General features: G+C 40.1%; 1 protein-coding gene across 3 annotated transcripts in view; it reads left to right on the plus strand.

Moving 5' to 3' along the window:
- Nucleotides 1-4,062: 4,062 nt before the first annotated feature.
- Nucleotides 4,063-16,507, plus strand: part of SMCHD1 (structural maintenance of chromosomes flexible hinge domain containing 1) — a 108,060-nt gene continuing 95,615 nt past the window's right edge. For 2 of the 3 annotated variants that reach the window (XM_084888064.1, XM_084888065.1), the window contains exons 1-5: nt 4,064-4,613; nt 6,904-6,979; nt 8,164-8,325; nt 11,476-11,558; nt 12,391-12,521. In XM_084888064.1, coding sequence (XP_084744190.1) covers nt 4,431-4,613; nt 6,904-6,979; nt 8,164-8,325; nt 11,476-11,558; nt 12,391-12,521 — 635 coding nt within the window. In that variant the 5' untranslated portion in view covers nt 4,064-4,430. Of the gene's footprint in view, nt 4,614-6,903; nt 6,980-8,163; nt 8,326-11,475; nt 11,559-12,390; nt 12,522-16,507 lie in introns of all 3 variants that reach the window. The other variant, XM_084888066.1, reaches the window with a different exon arrangement.

Raw genomic sequence — 16,507 nt, forward strand, 5'->3', positions numbered from 1 at the left:
CTTGGAGAATCACTAAAAATCTTTAGACTTTTTTTTTTAATTGTGAATAGATGGCATTAGGCATTCTCTACCATTGCTTCAGAGACTACAAATCATTTTAACTTCCTTGAGTTTAGGTTTCTTTTTTTAAAATATATGTTTTATTGATTTTGTACAGAGAGGAAGGGAGAGGGAGTTAGAAACATCGGTGAGAGAGAAACATCGATCAACTACCTCCTGCACACCCCCTACTGGGGATGTACCCACAACCAAGGTACATGCCCTTGACCAGAATTGAACCTGGGACCCTTGAGTCAACAGGCAGACACTGTCCACTGAGCCAAACTGGCTAGGACAAGTTTAGGTTTCTTATTTGTCCATTTCAAAACATGTTTATTTTACCTTGCAGGACATCAGTGCATATAGCAGCAGCACAATAATTACATGTTCAGCTAAATTAATCAGTAGCCCACTAAATTTGTCACAGGCCTGGCTTCTAATGATTAATCAGTTAATATTTGTTGAGGGAATTAAAATACCTGAAAGGAGCCTAGAAGGACAGAATAATCACCTATCTTCATTCACCAACATGAAGATAGCGTTATATTTTCATTTGAATTCACCTATGCTAATCAAAATATTGAATGTCCCCAGAATTAGTTTTTTTCTACTGCAACTATAAAAGACTTACACACCCAAAATTATCACATTGGCAAATACAGATCTTTAAGTTCTGTCCATTTCTTTCTGGATTAGTGCACAAAATGATGGCCTGGGAGACAACAAGAGTCCATCTGGGCATCAAATCGTTTTATTGCAAAGAACAGTTTGATAAGTACTTAGCCTTTGCCCACAATTTACAGGTTGAAGAAAAAGTAGGTTTCTAGTTGTTTATATGGAAAAAATGCAGGTACTTTTGCTCCACCCTGTGTACTTAGTTCCTTATCAACCTATGGGTTTTGCTATTACATAAGTGTGGTTGGCCAATCTCAAGTGTCCTTTAAGTGAGAAAACACTGAGCAAAAAGAGGAGGCAGTCATCATTCTTGACACTTAAAAACCAACTACATTACACTTATGAAGAATAAGCTGAGGTGGTTTGCTTTATAAGTTAGATAATAAAGTTACATAATTAAGGTAGTGCGGTATTAGCAGAGAGAGGAAAAGTTTACCGATAGAATAAACTATAAAACCCAGGAACAGAGTAACATGCATTTGTGGAAACTTGGTATATGAAAAAAGTTACACAAAATATGGCAGGGGAAAAATGGACTATTTAATGAATGATGCTCAGACATTAAATATTTATTTAAAAATGAAATTGGATTTCTTTTCAGTATCATACATAAAAATCAAATCTTTGTAATGAAAATTAAAGAAAAAATTAATCTTTATTGAAAAAAGCTATCTGAGAACAAAAGTGACTGGCAAATGATTCTGAGGATGTTTCAGACTGCCATACTATTATATAAGTATTCAGACTTAACCTTCTAACAAGAAGATAGGTATCAATGTTTTTATTAATAGTTGCCCATATTATTGTAATACATTTCTCTGGTAGTATTTTGGATCTTCTTCTTCCTAGCAATTATACTTACATCTCCTCTAAAGACAAGAAAATAATATTTTTGTATTCATGTTTTGTATAATTTGGTATTACATAGAATGAGATATAGCCTTGATTGTGAATTTCTAGCCCTAGTCCCAATTTGATGAAATCAAAATGCAATTCACATTATCTATTAAATAAGATTTAGAAAAACAATTTGTATTTTTCTTGGGTCATTAAAATCAAACACCATTATATAATGGAATAGAATAATAAATTCACATGAATTTGAAAGGTAAAACATGTGATGTCAAAGAAAGCCCATAGGAGTTGAGGGTTACTTTGATCTCTCTCTACCCATACAGTCCCCCTTCAAGAACAGGAATGGCATTTGGCCACAACTTGACTCTTTCCAATTTTTTCTTCCACAATCCGCTGCTCATTCTCCCCATGTTCCCACAAACACACCTCTTCTCATATTTGATCCAACTATGTTCTAGCTGTAATCTTTTTTGGAACACCTCCATATGGACAAGCAAATCTAGATTTCTAACTAGCAATATAAATCTATCCATATAATTAACCATGAAGACTTTGGCAAGTTAGTAAGACCGAAAATACAGGGTCATTTCTGTCCCCAAAACATTATAGACACTACTTTAACTGCTGATAGCTCAACGGATGTTTTTTAGCCAGACTAAACTTTGAACAAAGGAAATTCATCCTAAAATGCCACTGGAAGTTGAAAATACAGTTGAAGCACCAGAACTGCCTTTGTAATTATTCCAAGTGTGTATACAGCCGAAACCGGTTTGGCTCAGTGGTAGAGCATCGGTCTGTGGACTGAAAGGTCCCTGGGTTCGATTCCGGTCAGGGGCATGTACGTTGGTTGCAGGCACATCCCCGGTAGGGGGTGTGCAAAAGGCAGCTGGTAGATGTTTCTCTCTCATCGATGTTTCTAGCTTTCTACCTCTCTCCCTTCCTCTCTGTAAAAAATAAAAATAAAAAATAAAAAAATTAAAAAAAATTAAAAAACAACAACTGTGTATACATTTAATTTTCTCTCCTCTTCAGGTTTAACTGATTTGTAATAATAATGGGGGAAGTCAGACTAAGCTTTGAACAAAGAAAATTTATCCACTGGACTTTTTTTTTTATGGGGATACATAAAAGATAAAGTTTACAGTACAAAACCTGCCAACAGCTAATGAATTGAGGCGCACAGATACCCAACGAAATGATTCTTGATGTTTGGGATTCTATTGCTTCCTGTCATCAGCAGTGCCTGAACTAGAATGGTCATCAGTTTGAGAACAGACACGAACAAAAAAATTATTCATTTCTGTAAATTCTTCTAAATTTTGAAAATGATCTATATATTGTATTAATAAACCCTGGCTTTATTCATTAATAAACCCTGGCTTTATTCATTAATAAACCCTGGCTTTAATCACATTCAAAGTGATTGTTCATTTATCTGGGGATACCCTATGTACTAAATATAACCCAAAGGTTTGCTTTGGAGAACTGAAAAATCCCCCAGTCTGCTACTCCTTGGCTTGGTAAAAATACATATCTTCTTTTCAAGTACAAAATATTCATTAAATATTTTTAAGAATTGCAGAGTAAATTATTGAACCCCATACCCCCTCCCGCATAAGGACCATATTCTTTGTTTTTTTGAGTTAGGGTACTACACGACCACAATAACGATGTTTAATGAAACACAAAGGCTTTTAATTAGAGTACTACTACATGTTAAACATTTTAAACCTAATAACTCTTTGGCATTGGTGTTCTAATTGGCAATTTTCAGCAACGTGGCAGCCGCGGTGGAGGTGAGGCGGATGGTAAGAAGATGCTCCAGCGACCTGCCCCAGGTCCGTTGGGGCTCCCGCCTCGGAGGCCCCGAAGGAGACCGGCCCGGTCCCAGAACCGTTGGACCTGCCAGGGACCACCAGCTTTGCCGGGCGGCCTCCCTGGAAGCCCACACGGAACCATTAGGAAATGAGACGGAAAGAAAAGGTGGCTCCTTGGCAGGTTTCTCCCCGTGGACACCCACGTGCTCGCTGCGGGGAAAGTTTCCCCCAGTGCGGCCTGCGGGCCAGAGGATCCCCGCGCCGCCTTAACGCGACCGCGGCACCACCTGCGCAGCGCCGAGAGCTCGAAGCCTGGCCGGTTCGGTCCGGTCCGTGGCGAGGCGGGAAGATAACCAGGCCCCCCTCGATCGTGAGAACATGGTCCCTCGGAAGCCTCCCCCGCCACTCCCGGGACAGGCTGTCCGGCCTCAGCAAAGGGTTCGTCCACCCCCATAGGTCAGGCGCCCGCGAAGGGCCCGCGCACTCCCCTCCAACTTCGCGAGGCGAAGGGGCGGGCCCGGCGCGGAAGCCCCGCCCACTCCCACACGGAGGGCCCGCCCACCTAACACCCGCTCTGCCTGCCGGATTGGCCCCACCCACTCCCGCGCGGCGGCCCCGCCCACTCCCGCGCGGCCTGCCGGATTGGCCCCGCCCCCTCGGGGGACGCTGGTGGCTCCTCTTCCTTCGCAGCCACAGGCCTCGGCCGCGGCCCTAGTTCCGGCACGCGCCTCGGGTTGTCGTGGGCGGCCGCAGGCGCCGGTCTGGGCCCTCCCGAGCCGCGCGCCGCGCCTCCGTCCCCCCCTCCCCGAGAGCCGCTGGCCGCGGAAGTGACGTGGGGTCCAGGCAGGAGTTTGTTTGAATCGGTTCCCGGCCCGAACCTCCCGCTCGCCGCTCCTCGGCCACCGCCGCGGAGGGAGGAGCTGCGGGGCGCCGAGGCGGAGCTGCCTCGCGGCCGGGGGGACCGGAGCTGAGGGCGCCGCGCGGAGCCTGCGTCTGGGCCCTGGGCGCGGCGGCGGCGGCTGTTTTTTCCTCCTTTCTCCCAATATGGCAGCGGCGGGCGGCGGCGGCGGCGGGCCCTCGGCGGGGGCTGGAAGGGGCGGCCGCGGCGACCGCAGCAGGAAGGTGTACGTGTTCGACCGGCGCGAGAAGGAGTCGCAGCAGGGCGAGCGGCTGCTGCAGGTCGGCGAGCGCTTGGACTTGGCGGGGTTCCGCGCCGCCGTGTGCCAGGTAGGCGGCGGGCCGCCGAGGGATGCGCGGGGGGCGGACAGTTGGGGTTGGGAAAGGGGGCGGGGGAGGGGGGGGACGAGGAAAGGCCAAGTTTCTTGCTCGGGGCCATAAACCTGTCACCGGACCCGGTCCCGGGCGGCTTTTGGCTTCTCTCTCTCTCGCTGCCCGGCGCCCGCCATCTCCGCGGCCGGGCGGCAGGAAGCCTCGGGGTCGGCCCCGCCGGGGCCGCGGAGGGCGGACCGGGCCTGGCCGCGGGCCTCCCTTTGCCCCGGGGGCCTCGGGTGGTCAGTGGGGCCGGGCCGGGCCCGCTCGGCATTCCACCGGGGTCTCTCTCGTGCGGGACTTTTTTATCGTTGAAACCGGAGAGCAGAGGCATCCCGGAGGGCTGTCAGGAGTGTTGGGGGCGTTGGAAGTTGTGAGATTCCTGGAGTCGGTGTGCTCCCAGGTTCCTTCCATGAGGCGCAGATTCCGCGGGCCGGCCGGCCGCCTGTCAGGAGCGCGGGCGGCGGGGTCCTCCCCTCCCGGGCGGGCGCCCCGGGCCCCGGCGGCCTCGCAGGTGCGGCTCGCTTTCTGGGTCGTCTGAGCCCTCGTCGCTGGGACTCCCTGAACTCGGAGGGTGTCCGGGGGACCCCAAAGGAGGGTGTGTGTTCCCTTGCTTTAAGAAACGAACGGCCGTGGGAGGGAACCGGCCGTGTTTTGCCGATGGGAAGGGGCGGTGCCCCCTGAGCTTTACCGAAGGGACGGTGTCCTGCCCTGCGGGACCCGCAGGAGGTTCTTGGTACCCAAGGAAGAACTCTCAAGGAAAAAGGAGCTGGGGTGAAAGTGTTTGAACTTGAGCGGGAAGATGTTGTAAAAGACATAACTCTGTAACTGCTGAAGTTACTGACATCCACAACCGTGCAAGCGACGTGAGAGGCAGGGACTCTATTGCTCCGTGTCTAGAACTGTGCCTGGTGCTTCGTAAGTGCCCACGTTAGAGTGAATTATCTGGGTGGCGGCCCCCAGTGTGCGAACTTGGGAGTTCATTCTGTGCCTGGATGTAGAAGACTCCCCTGTGTCTTTAGAGTGAATGAAAGAATGGGGTATCTTCTTTGATGGGTGTTTTGTACTCAGAACCATCCCACAAAAATGAAACTTTTTTGTTTATCATTTTTTTTTATTGCAAAAAATAATCAGCGCAATAAAGGAAATAGGGAACCAGCAGGGGGGAAAAGTGAACCTTTCCTCACTGTAAAATTTATAACCACTGTTAGCTCTTGGGGTTATTTCTTTGTATCCTCACCCCTCATTTTTTTTTTTAAAAAGTATTAAGTTTATTGGGGTGACATTGGATAATAGCATGTTTCAAGTGCACCATTCTATAATACATGCATCTTTGTATAGTGTGCTCACCACCCAAAGGCTAGACCCTCATTTTTAAAAAATATATTTTTCATTGATTTCAGAGAGGAAGTGAGAGAGGGAGAGAGACAGGAACATCAATGATGCGAGAATCATTGATTGTCACGCCCACACTGAGGGTGGATGTATGTGCCCAGACTGGGAATTGAACCATGACCTACCTCCTGGTTCACACGCCAGCCAGGCTAGACCTTTTTTTTTTTTTTTCAATAAATCTTTATTGCTCAGATTATTACAATTGTTTCTCTTTCACCCCCCCACCCATAGCTCCCTTCCACCAGGTTCCTGCCACACCCTCTGCTCTTACCCCAGGCCCCCCCCCCTCCCCCCGCAGGATGCTAACTCTGTCTCTTGCAACCAATTCCCTAATCCCCCAATTTATAATTTGCCTTACAATTTCAGAGTTACTCTTTTGGGAAGAGTTACAATAGATAAAATGAGTCTTTAATACAGGTAACATGCATAGCATGGCTATTTTTACCATAGTGTTATAAAATGTTACCTCTATTTTTTTCTGGTACTTTTATTTTACCTACTTAAATATTGAATGTATGTGAACATACGTTAATAAGTTTACCTATATATTGGGTTGGAATAATGTCTTTTGTCTGGGAAGAGTCTGCTTTTGTTGAAACCTTTCTAAAATGTCCATCTATACACTCATGGTCCTAGGTGGCATATAATAGTAGGAAAAAAAACCTTGTTAAGCAAATAATTTATAGATTTGTGCTTAATTATGAAAAGGCAAGATTTTAAAATATTATGACAGACAATTGTAGTAATTGTTACAAGATTATATACTATTAGTATTTTCATATTTTTAAAAACTTGTTTGGTGCATATATTTCCTTTGTGTAATAATTTATTTTATTTATATTATTTTGGATAGAGACTTGGCATTTCACCTGTGGAAAAATTTGTTATTACAACAACAAGTAGGAAAGAAATTACCAGTGATAATTTTGGTAAGCAATGTTAACTTTATGCTTTTATATTTAATATGCTCCAGTATAGCGGTCGCAAACCAGTAGTCCGTGGATCACTGGTGTTCCCAAAGGTTGGCAACCATTGCTCTAGTACATTGTACCGCAATAACTATTAGATTACAAACATAAGCATAAAAACTGTTGATTTTGGTTACTTTGTTGTGTGGGGAGGAAACTGTCTATAAGTTCACAGTTTGTACAGAGGTCATATTTTTCAAGGTTATAGAAATATAGTTGACATCATTTATGGCTACAGAAGATGAAACCTTGCCCAACAGCTAGCCACAGGCTTTCCTGGTGGGCCCTTAAGAAGCTAATTCTCCTGATTGGGTTCTTCCATTAAATTTTTTTTATCCAATTGGATTGTAAGACTTGTCAGCTTTTTTGTTTATTTTTAAATATATTTTTATTGATTCTAGAGAGGAAGGAAGAGGGAGAGAGAAACAGACGCATCAAGGATGAGAGAATCATCGGTCGGCTGTCTCCTGCATGCCCCACACTGGGACCGAGCACATGCCCTGACCGGGAATTGAACCATGACCTCATAGGTCATCGCTCAACCACTGAGCCACACTGGTTGGGCAAACCTGCCAGTTTTTCATGCCTGATTTCCTTTTGAATTTAACCACTCTTCTCCTTTCATGTTGATAACACTCTAATGTAGTTCATCATCTAACTTCCTGTGAAAATTTAAGTTACTAAGTTGAGGGTTTCAGATGCATGGACGTATTTGGGCCTGTTTAACTGATATTCTTTATATATAGAATATATATATTTATTATTGATTTTTTTTTTACAGAGAGGAAGGTAGAGAGATGGAGAGCTAGAAACGTCGATGAGAAAGAAACATCAACCAGCTGCCTCTTGCACACCCCCTACCGGGAATGTGCCTGCAACCAATGTACATGCCCTTGACCGGAATCGAACCTGGGACCTTTCAGTCCGCAGGCTGACGCTCTACCACTGAGCCAAACCGGTTTCTGCTTAACTGATATTCTTAACAAAACACAATTGAAATTGTAGATTGAGCCATTATTTGGGGCTTTGCCTGTATCATCTTTAAAGATATTTCATAGAACAGATATGGTTTTCATTTTTAAAATTATAAATTCATGTGTTTCTAATTCTAGCTTTGCACTTAAGATATTACCTTTTGATTACAGATGAAACTGTTAAAGATGGAGTTACTCTATACTTACTAAAGTCAGTCGACCAATTGCTACTAACAGCTACAAAAGAAAGAATTGAATTCCTACCTCACTATGACACACTGGTTAAAAGTGGCATGTATGAATATTATGCAAGTGAAGGACAAAACCCTTTGCGTAAGTATTCCATTTATACCATTCCTTTATTTTAAAAAATTATCTCATTCTAATATTTTAGAAGACTGTAACAAATCATTGTGAGTTTCCTTACTTCAAACTCTTCATCACAATATAATTCTTTTCCTACATATCATCTTACTTCAGAGTAAAGATACCTCTCCTTTAAAACTAACCTAGTTTTAGAATTCATTCCATCTCAACTCATAAGAGATCTTGTTTCTACACATTCTTCTAGCTCAGTGGTTCCCAACGTGGGGCACACGCCCCATAAGGGGGCAATTTGAGAATGAGTTAACAGTGAATGTTTTGCATTTCTTATGGTTCTAGGGGCCTCATGTATAGTATATAAATATATATTGTGACATGTTTATGCATGTCAGTTCTGTATTTTATGTTTTGAAACTATTTGCTGGTTTTTTTTTCATATCCATATTATTATTATTATTTTTTACTAATTTCTTAGTGATTTCTTCCTCAGTACTTCAACTGCCCTTTCATTCTTTTATTTTTCTCGTTCGTGGATGTTATGTTCTTTGAAAGCTTGTTTAGACCAATGTAATGGCCTTTGAATATGAGTTCACTTTTTAAATAGTAAGAATTATATACCACACAGCAGGGGGCATCAGGATTTTAGAGATGCTTAGGTGGGGCATGGCAAAAAAAAAAAGTTTGGAACTACTGTTCTATCTCATGTATACTTGCTTCTCTGATTGATTCTTCCTTCTCCTATATACCTCTAAATTGTTTTGTCTTGCCAATTTGTGTAGTTGAACTGCATGAATAAATGGTTTGTCTTGTTATTTCATTTCTTTATTATTTCCTTTTACCTTTATCACTTGCAAGTTTTTATCCTACCTTTGGATTGTTTGCTAATGAGCTTTACAAATTAGTTAACTTAGAGAATTTTTTCTTTTGGACCCTGCTAAAGTGTTTAATACTACTTATATGTTTGTTATAAACTTTCTAACTGAAAATAGTTTTACTGTATGTACATTATAGTTTATAGGAAATTAGAAAACATATATAAGCAAAAAGAACTTAAAGAATATCCCTAGCTTTACTACCCAGATATAACTACCACCAACACTTTGGTGCGTATAGCTTCAGATCTTTTCATGTTGTTGGTTTTTTTCTATTTTAGTGGTTTTATATGATGCATGCTATTTTAACCTACTTTTTTTGTTTCAAATAAAATGAACATCTTCAATATGTCAATATGTATTTGTTTTTAGTGGTTAAACACTAGATAACAATATACTGAACAGTGTTCTATTATTAGACATTTGGGTTATTTCAGTTTTTTAAATTACAAATGACTGAATATTCTTATGACTAAATCATTGTGCACATCCTTACCTTATGTGCAACTAATATTATCTCTGACATTGTTCCTTTCATACAAAAAAATGCTCTTATTTCTTCAGTCTTAAAAACATCATAATCTTATTCCTCCAGCCATTGCCCAGATTTTTGCTCCTGTTTATAACAAAACTTCTCAAAGGAGTTGACTGTCTTCACTGTCTCCTCCCATTCTCTTCTATTCACGATCCTGAACTTACTCTTTTAAGGTTACCAGACACTAAATCCAGTGATCAATTTTCAGCTCTCATTTAACTGAAGGCATTATTTGACATAGTTTATCACTTCTTCCTCTTTGATATAATTTTCACTTGACTTTCGAGAGATCACACTCTGTTTTCTTTCTACCACTGACTGCCTTCTCTCTTCTCTTTCCATGCCTTTTTTTTTTTCTTCTAAATTTTTGAGGTATAATTGACACATCTCCCCACCTTCTTAATGTTGAAGTAAGTGCCTCAGGGCTTAGCCCTTAGTCTCATTATCTCCTCTTAATTTTTTCACTTGGTGATCCCAGGGATAATTAGGTAGGCAGGCAAGTGGTTAGGGGTGATAAGCTAGGCAGGCCAGTGGTTAGGGGCAATCAGGTAGGCAGACGGCCCCTCACCAGGATGGCTCTGCCGTCAAGCAAGCAGTTAAGAACAATCAGGCTGACAGGCACAATGGTTAGGAGTGATCAGGTAGGCAGACGGCCCCTCACAGGACTGGACATGCCCTCCAGAAAACATTTAGGGGTGATCAGATGGGCAGGTGGTTAAGGATGATCAGGTAGGCAGGTGAGCAGTTAGGGACAATCAGCTAGGCAGACGGCCCGTGGCAGGGCTGACCCTGCCCCCCAGCAAAGAAAGAGGGAGGCCCAGGCCAGCCAAGCCATTACACCTCATGCCTGTTGCCTGCAGAGGGATGCTACCAGTGGCAGGGAGCGCGGGGCAGCACTGCACACATGGCCAGCAATGGCAGCGGCGTGGGTAGCGCCAGCTGCCGGCAGCCATATAAAGAAAGTCCCAATAGGCCCTGATCTTGGGCCAGGCCTAGAAACCCTACCTGAGGGGTCCTGGATTGTGAGAGGGTGCAGGCCAGGCTGAAGGATCTCCCCGGGTGCATGAGTTTTCGTGCACTGGGCCTCTAGTAAAGGGAATAAAAGTGAGAAGTAATTTAAGTAGTGACCTTGAAGAAAGAATATTTGGAACAAAGCAGAGCCTGTGATACATGAAACATCCATTTGGTTGTATAGTAGGAAATCAATAGCAGTTCTGTGTCAGTTAACCAGACATGTTCTGCTGCTTGACAAGTTGCTGTCATAAGATTTCTATATCTAAATTAGCTGTTAACACACACACACACACACACACACACACACACACACACGTTTAGAGTTGCTTTCTTTATACTGGCCTTCATATCTCTGTATGTACTTTAGACTTTTTGATTATGTGATTACATACTATAGTGTTCTTAATATTGGGTTTTTATTGTAAAAGTCTTCTGTCTCTTATGCCTATATGTCTGTCTGTTGATTATAAACTCTGACATCAGGAATCATGGTTGGCTGAGACTTGCCATATAACACTATACAGTATTGGGTGATGACTGCTTTTTTATGCTGGTGGTGATTGGTGATGATGCCTTTGATTATGTATTGCATCATCAGGATCAGGATAATACTTTAATTCTAGTTATTTTGAAAATAGAAGTGATGGCTTATGGTACTTCAGAATTTCTTCTGTGAAATTTTATGTGAAGTATTTGGAAAGAAAAATTAAAGTAATAGTGTTTTCTCATCTTTTCCAGCATTTGCTCTTGCAGAGTTAATTGACAATTCGTTGTCTGCTACTTCTCGTAACACTGGGATTAGAAAAATACAGATCAAATTGGTAAGAAAACAATACTATTAAATAATTTAGCTTTTCCTTTTATAAAAGTAGTACAAGTTAATTGGGGGGGAAGTAAAAAAATAAAGAAATTAAAAGAAATAATGATCTGATATCTCTTCATCTATTGTTAATATTTTTCACTTGTCCTTTTTTCTGTGCATATGTGTGATTATAGTGTACATTTTGTTTTTTATGATCTTTCCCTCAACAGTAAGTACATTGCCATATCATGAATGTTTGCAATATAATATACCCTTGATGCAGGTTGGTTTATTGGCTATGATATAAATTATAATAAAAATATCTATATATAAAAGTCTGATATGTGAAGTGTCCGTTGGGAGTTCAACTGACTGGGAGTTAGATCCGTCATCAGAACGTGTGCAGACTACCCGTGTGGGGACCACCAGGGCACAGAACAAAGGAAGGCCCCGGCCGGTAGCCACTCGGGACCCTAACCATGCATGAATTTCATGCACTGGGCCTCTAGTATAATATAATATTAGTCAACCTACTACTATTGTGCATTTGGATTTTTTTCTGTATTTTAGCCACTGTAAGCAATGCTGACATGATAAACATTCTTATAGGTCTTTCTTTGCATCTCTGATTAATTCATCAAGGTAAATTTAAGAAATGAAATTTCTGGATTCAAGGACATGCAGAATTCTCAGATTTTTTATTTATACAGCTGAAGTGCCTTTAAGAAAGTTGTATTAATTTAAAATTCCACCAGAAATGTATGAGTGAGCCCATTGAATCATTTTTCTATATTTTACGTTTCATGTTTTTAATATTGATTTGACTCTGTCTTTTTGAACTTATTTTATAGCATTTTGATGAAACACAAGGAAAACCTGCTGTCGCAGTGATAGATAACGGAAGAGGAATGACCTCTAAACAGCTTAATAACTGGGCTGTGTATAGATTGTCCAAGTTTACAAGGCAAGGAGATTTTGAAAGGTTAGAAAACATTACTCACTTTTTTATGGGAGCTGGGTATTTTAATAAAGACAAGAACTCATATTTCTTTAGTTATACATGATACATTGGAGGTTTTGATGTTATTAACATATTTACTTAGATTTTTATATTATAGAAATTTTATGATCAAAACTTAGTTTAGAAGTTGTCAAAACTACTATAAATCACATTGTGCCCATTCATTGAACAATTGTTTTTGCATTTTCTGAAGAATGTAAGAGTTATGTTGATTACTTTGACTCATTTCCCTTTTTTCTTAGTAAGTTTGATGGAAGTTGCGTAGTCTCTAGAGGAGTAGAATGGTTTTAAAATAGGCATTAGAAATCACTAATACCACTTAAAGATGTCTAATGCACTTAGTTTGGTTGAGCTCTATTACTCTACTTATGGGTCTTATTCTACTTTTGGGGATCTGCGTTATAAAACATTTACAACTGTTAGAAAATATAATCTAGTCAGGAGTTTACATAAGAATGTGTTCGTAAAAAATATCCTGAATAAAATGTTGTAGAGGAAACAAAATATACTAGAAATTGTCAGGAATATAATGATTAGGTTCTTGGGATATTAACTCAATTCTAGTAACCACTGATCAACAAGTCTTTTGATATTTTAAGCTATGTTGTATACTTTAGGAAACATACTTGGGAAGATCTATTGGTATTCTTATTAAGTAGTTAGTATTTGTTCATGCCCTGTTTTGGTATTTCTTATGTAAAGGCAAGTCACCCAAATTGAAGGATTAATCTCAATAATGTATTAAAAGTTAATGTCATTAACACCTTTGTCTTCTCATTTCTGAAATTTTAGCACCTGTACAATCTTTATAAAATTTGTAGACTTATAGTGTCATGGTGAGAGGCAATATAATGAAAAAGAAGGGTTTAGAATCATTTAGCCTGGTTTGAATTCTAGTCTAATGTTGATCAAGGTACTTTATTTCTCTTTGTCTCAGTTTACATACCTGTAAAATGGGCATAATACTTCATAAGGTTTTGTGAAGACCAAGTGACTATCTGGCATATAGTATTGCTTCCTGACTGAGTGACTCCATAGTTTCTGATGAAGGATCAGCTGTTAACCTCACCAAGCATTCTTTGTATACAACTAATCTCTTCTCTATCTGCTTTAAAGATTCTGGCTTTTTTCCTGGCTTTTGACTGTTTGATTCTGATGTGTCTAGGTTTGGGTGCTTTTCATTTAATCCTATTTTGTGTTTCTGAACTTCTTGGATGTATAGATTAATGTTTTCATCAAATTTGGCCATTATTTCTTCAAATATTCTCTCTCTTCTCTTTCTATGACTCCTGTTATCCATATATTGATAAGCTTGATGGTGACTATCAGTTTTTGAGGCTTTGTTCATTTACTTCTTTTTTTTTTTGTTTGATCCTCAGATTGAATAATCTCAATCAATCTGCCTTTTAAGTTTACTAATTCTTCTGCCAATTCATATTTGCTCATTAACTGACTTTTTCATTTCAATTATTGTTCTTCTCAATTTCAAAATTTCTGTTTGGTTCTTTTTAAATAATTTCTCTCTGTTATTCTCTATTTGGTGAAACACTGTTCTCATACTTCATTAGATATGATTTCTGTTATTTCCTTGAATGTATTTAAAATAGTTGACTTAAATCTTTGTCTAGTAAGTCCAAGCTTGTTCTTTCCCTGCCATGGTTTCTACCAACAATTTGTTTTTCTGTGAGGGGACCATATTTTAACATTTCTATGTGTGTCACTCATTTTTTTGTTGCGAACAGGACATTTTAACAATGTAATGTGGGTAACTCTGGAAGTCAGGTTTATTTTTCTTCACAGGGATTGTTGTTGCTTCTGTTTTTTTGTTTGTTTGTTGTTGTTTTGTGTGTGTGTGTACAATTGATGGTTGTGTAGTGACTTCCCTAAACTAATTATGTAAAATCTGAATTCTTTATCTTGTGTTGCCACTGAAGGCTCTGCTAGCTTAATGGTTAACCTAGTGATGTCCTTAAATGTGTTGAACCAGAAGTATCCCAGCTTTGCCAAGGGTTTCTGTGTGCACATTGGTCTATATTTTTAGTGTTCCAGCAGGAAACTTACAACTCTTTCTTAGCATTTACTTCTTTCTTACACAGGACCTCAAAGTCAGCCAGAAATGAGAGTTTGGCCTTCTCAATTCTTTCTTGAGCTGTATATGGGCAGTCCCGCACACGATTGTGACCTCAATTCTCATGAATATGTTGGTGCTTTTAAGTACCATATTTAAATACCAAATACCATACTTCTCATTCCCTAGCTTTTCCTTGTAAGTTTTTGACCAAATTCTTGTTTTCTCCCAATTGTTTTCATTGCTTTAGTCAGCTGTGATGCTCAACTATTGCCACTGATTGTTTTTGACAAGTGACCCAAGAAAAAAGCTGTTCACAGTGAGCAAGTTCTGACTTATGTCACAAAAAGACAAATCCTGAGTGGACGTTTCTGGAGAACTTTCAGATCCAATAATGACCATTGTATAGAGAGCTCCAAACTTATTCTAGTGACTCCTAAGCCACCGGTTTTCACTATGATTGCAGGGCTGTCCTTTTTCAAGACTTCTGTGGAGCTGGTGAGAGGGGAATGGGATAGGGCATACAGCTGTCTTACCAAAATTCAGCCATGTGTCTTGAACAAAAATACTTTCGATTGTTGCAAGACTTTGGTTAATTTTTAGAGTTCTGAAAAAGTTGATTTTGATTTGAGTCTTTTATTGCTTTTATTAATGAGTAGATTTTCATAGGTCCTTACTGTGCCATTTTGGAAGTTTTCACCCTACTAACTCAATTTTGATACATAATACTATGTACTCCAAAACCACTATTAAGATATAGAACATTACATGAAACTAGAAAATTTTCTCATGACTTGGGCACTATTATGATCATTGTCTTGGAAATTAAATTAGATAGCTAGAACATAGTTATATTATGTGTTCATTTAATTATTTTCTGGAAGAAAGAAAGGTTAAAATTAGTGAGGTCTTCTGGGTGACTGTAATCAAGTGTGTGTTGGATCAGTGCTAATTTCTGCACTTTCACCTTGTTCAGAAATTAATAGGTTTACTGAAACCGGTTTGGCTCAGTGGATAGAGTGTTAGCCTAGGGACTAAAGGATACCGGGGTTCGATTCCGGTCAAGGGCATGTGCCTTGGTTGCGGGCACATTCCCCAGTAGGGGGCGTGCAAGAGGCAGCTGATCGATGACTCAACGATGTTTCTAACTATCTCTCTCCCTTACTCTCTGTAAAAAAATCAATAAAATATATTTTTTTAAAAAGAAATTAATAGGTTTCCTCAACTAAAGGAACCATTTTTGGGAACATAAAAATGGGTCATGCTACATGATAATTTCCCATGCCACTTTTAGGTTGTAGAAATTATCTAACAGGATTTCCCCCTAATTTTTCTAAAGAAAAAGCTCCTTTGTCTTCAGTATTTTCTGCATATGAAGATGAGTTTCACTTACTTTGTGACATATATTTATTCACTTGAATTTAAAGAAATGGTGTGTAACATTCTGGCATCCTATTTTAATTTAGTTGTTTTCAATAGTGAGATATAAACGTTCACATATGTAGTCATTCTACCATAATTCCTGGAAGTCACTTAGATTGCTTTTAGTTTCTGTTACTAATTTGATCATTTCTTTTGTTCCTTTTTATTACTTGTTTCAATGTGGGTTTTGCTTTTCTCTCTTCTAATAAATCAAATACTCTTACTTGACAAAGATATAATACCTGCTTATATAAGAATATGAATGAGATGATTTCTGAAATCCTTATGGACTGTGATACAAATTTATTCCTGAGGAAAGTGACTTTCTAAATTCTCCAGAGGACTGCTTCTGTGATGCAAAATTGTTTCATAAGTTCGTAGATTACTTTTTTTCTTACTTCATGAAGTGATATTTATGTAGCCCTTTAGTGTGGATACAGGAATTTTTTTGTATGCA

This window comes from Pipistrellus hanaki (genome assembly GCF_964339955.1).
Source record: "Pipistrellus hanaki genome assembly, chromosome: 6".
Taxonomy (NCBI): Eukaryota; Metazoa; Chordata; class Mammalia; order Chiroptera; family Vespertilionidae; genus Pipistrellus; species Pipistrellus hanaki.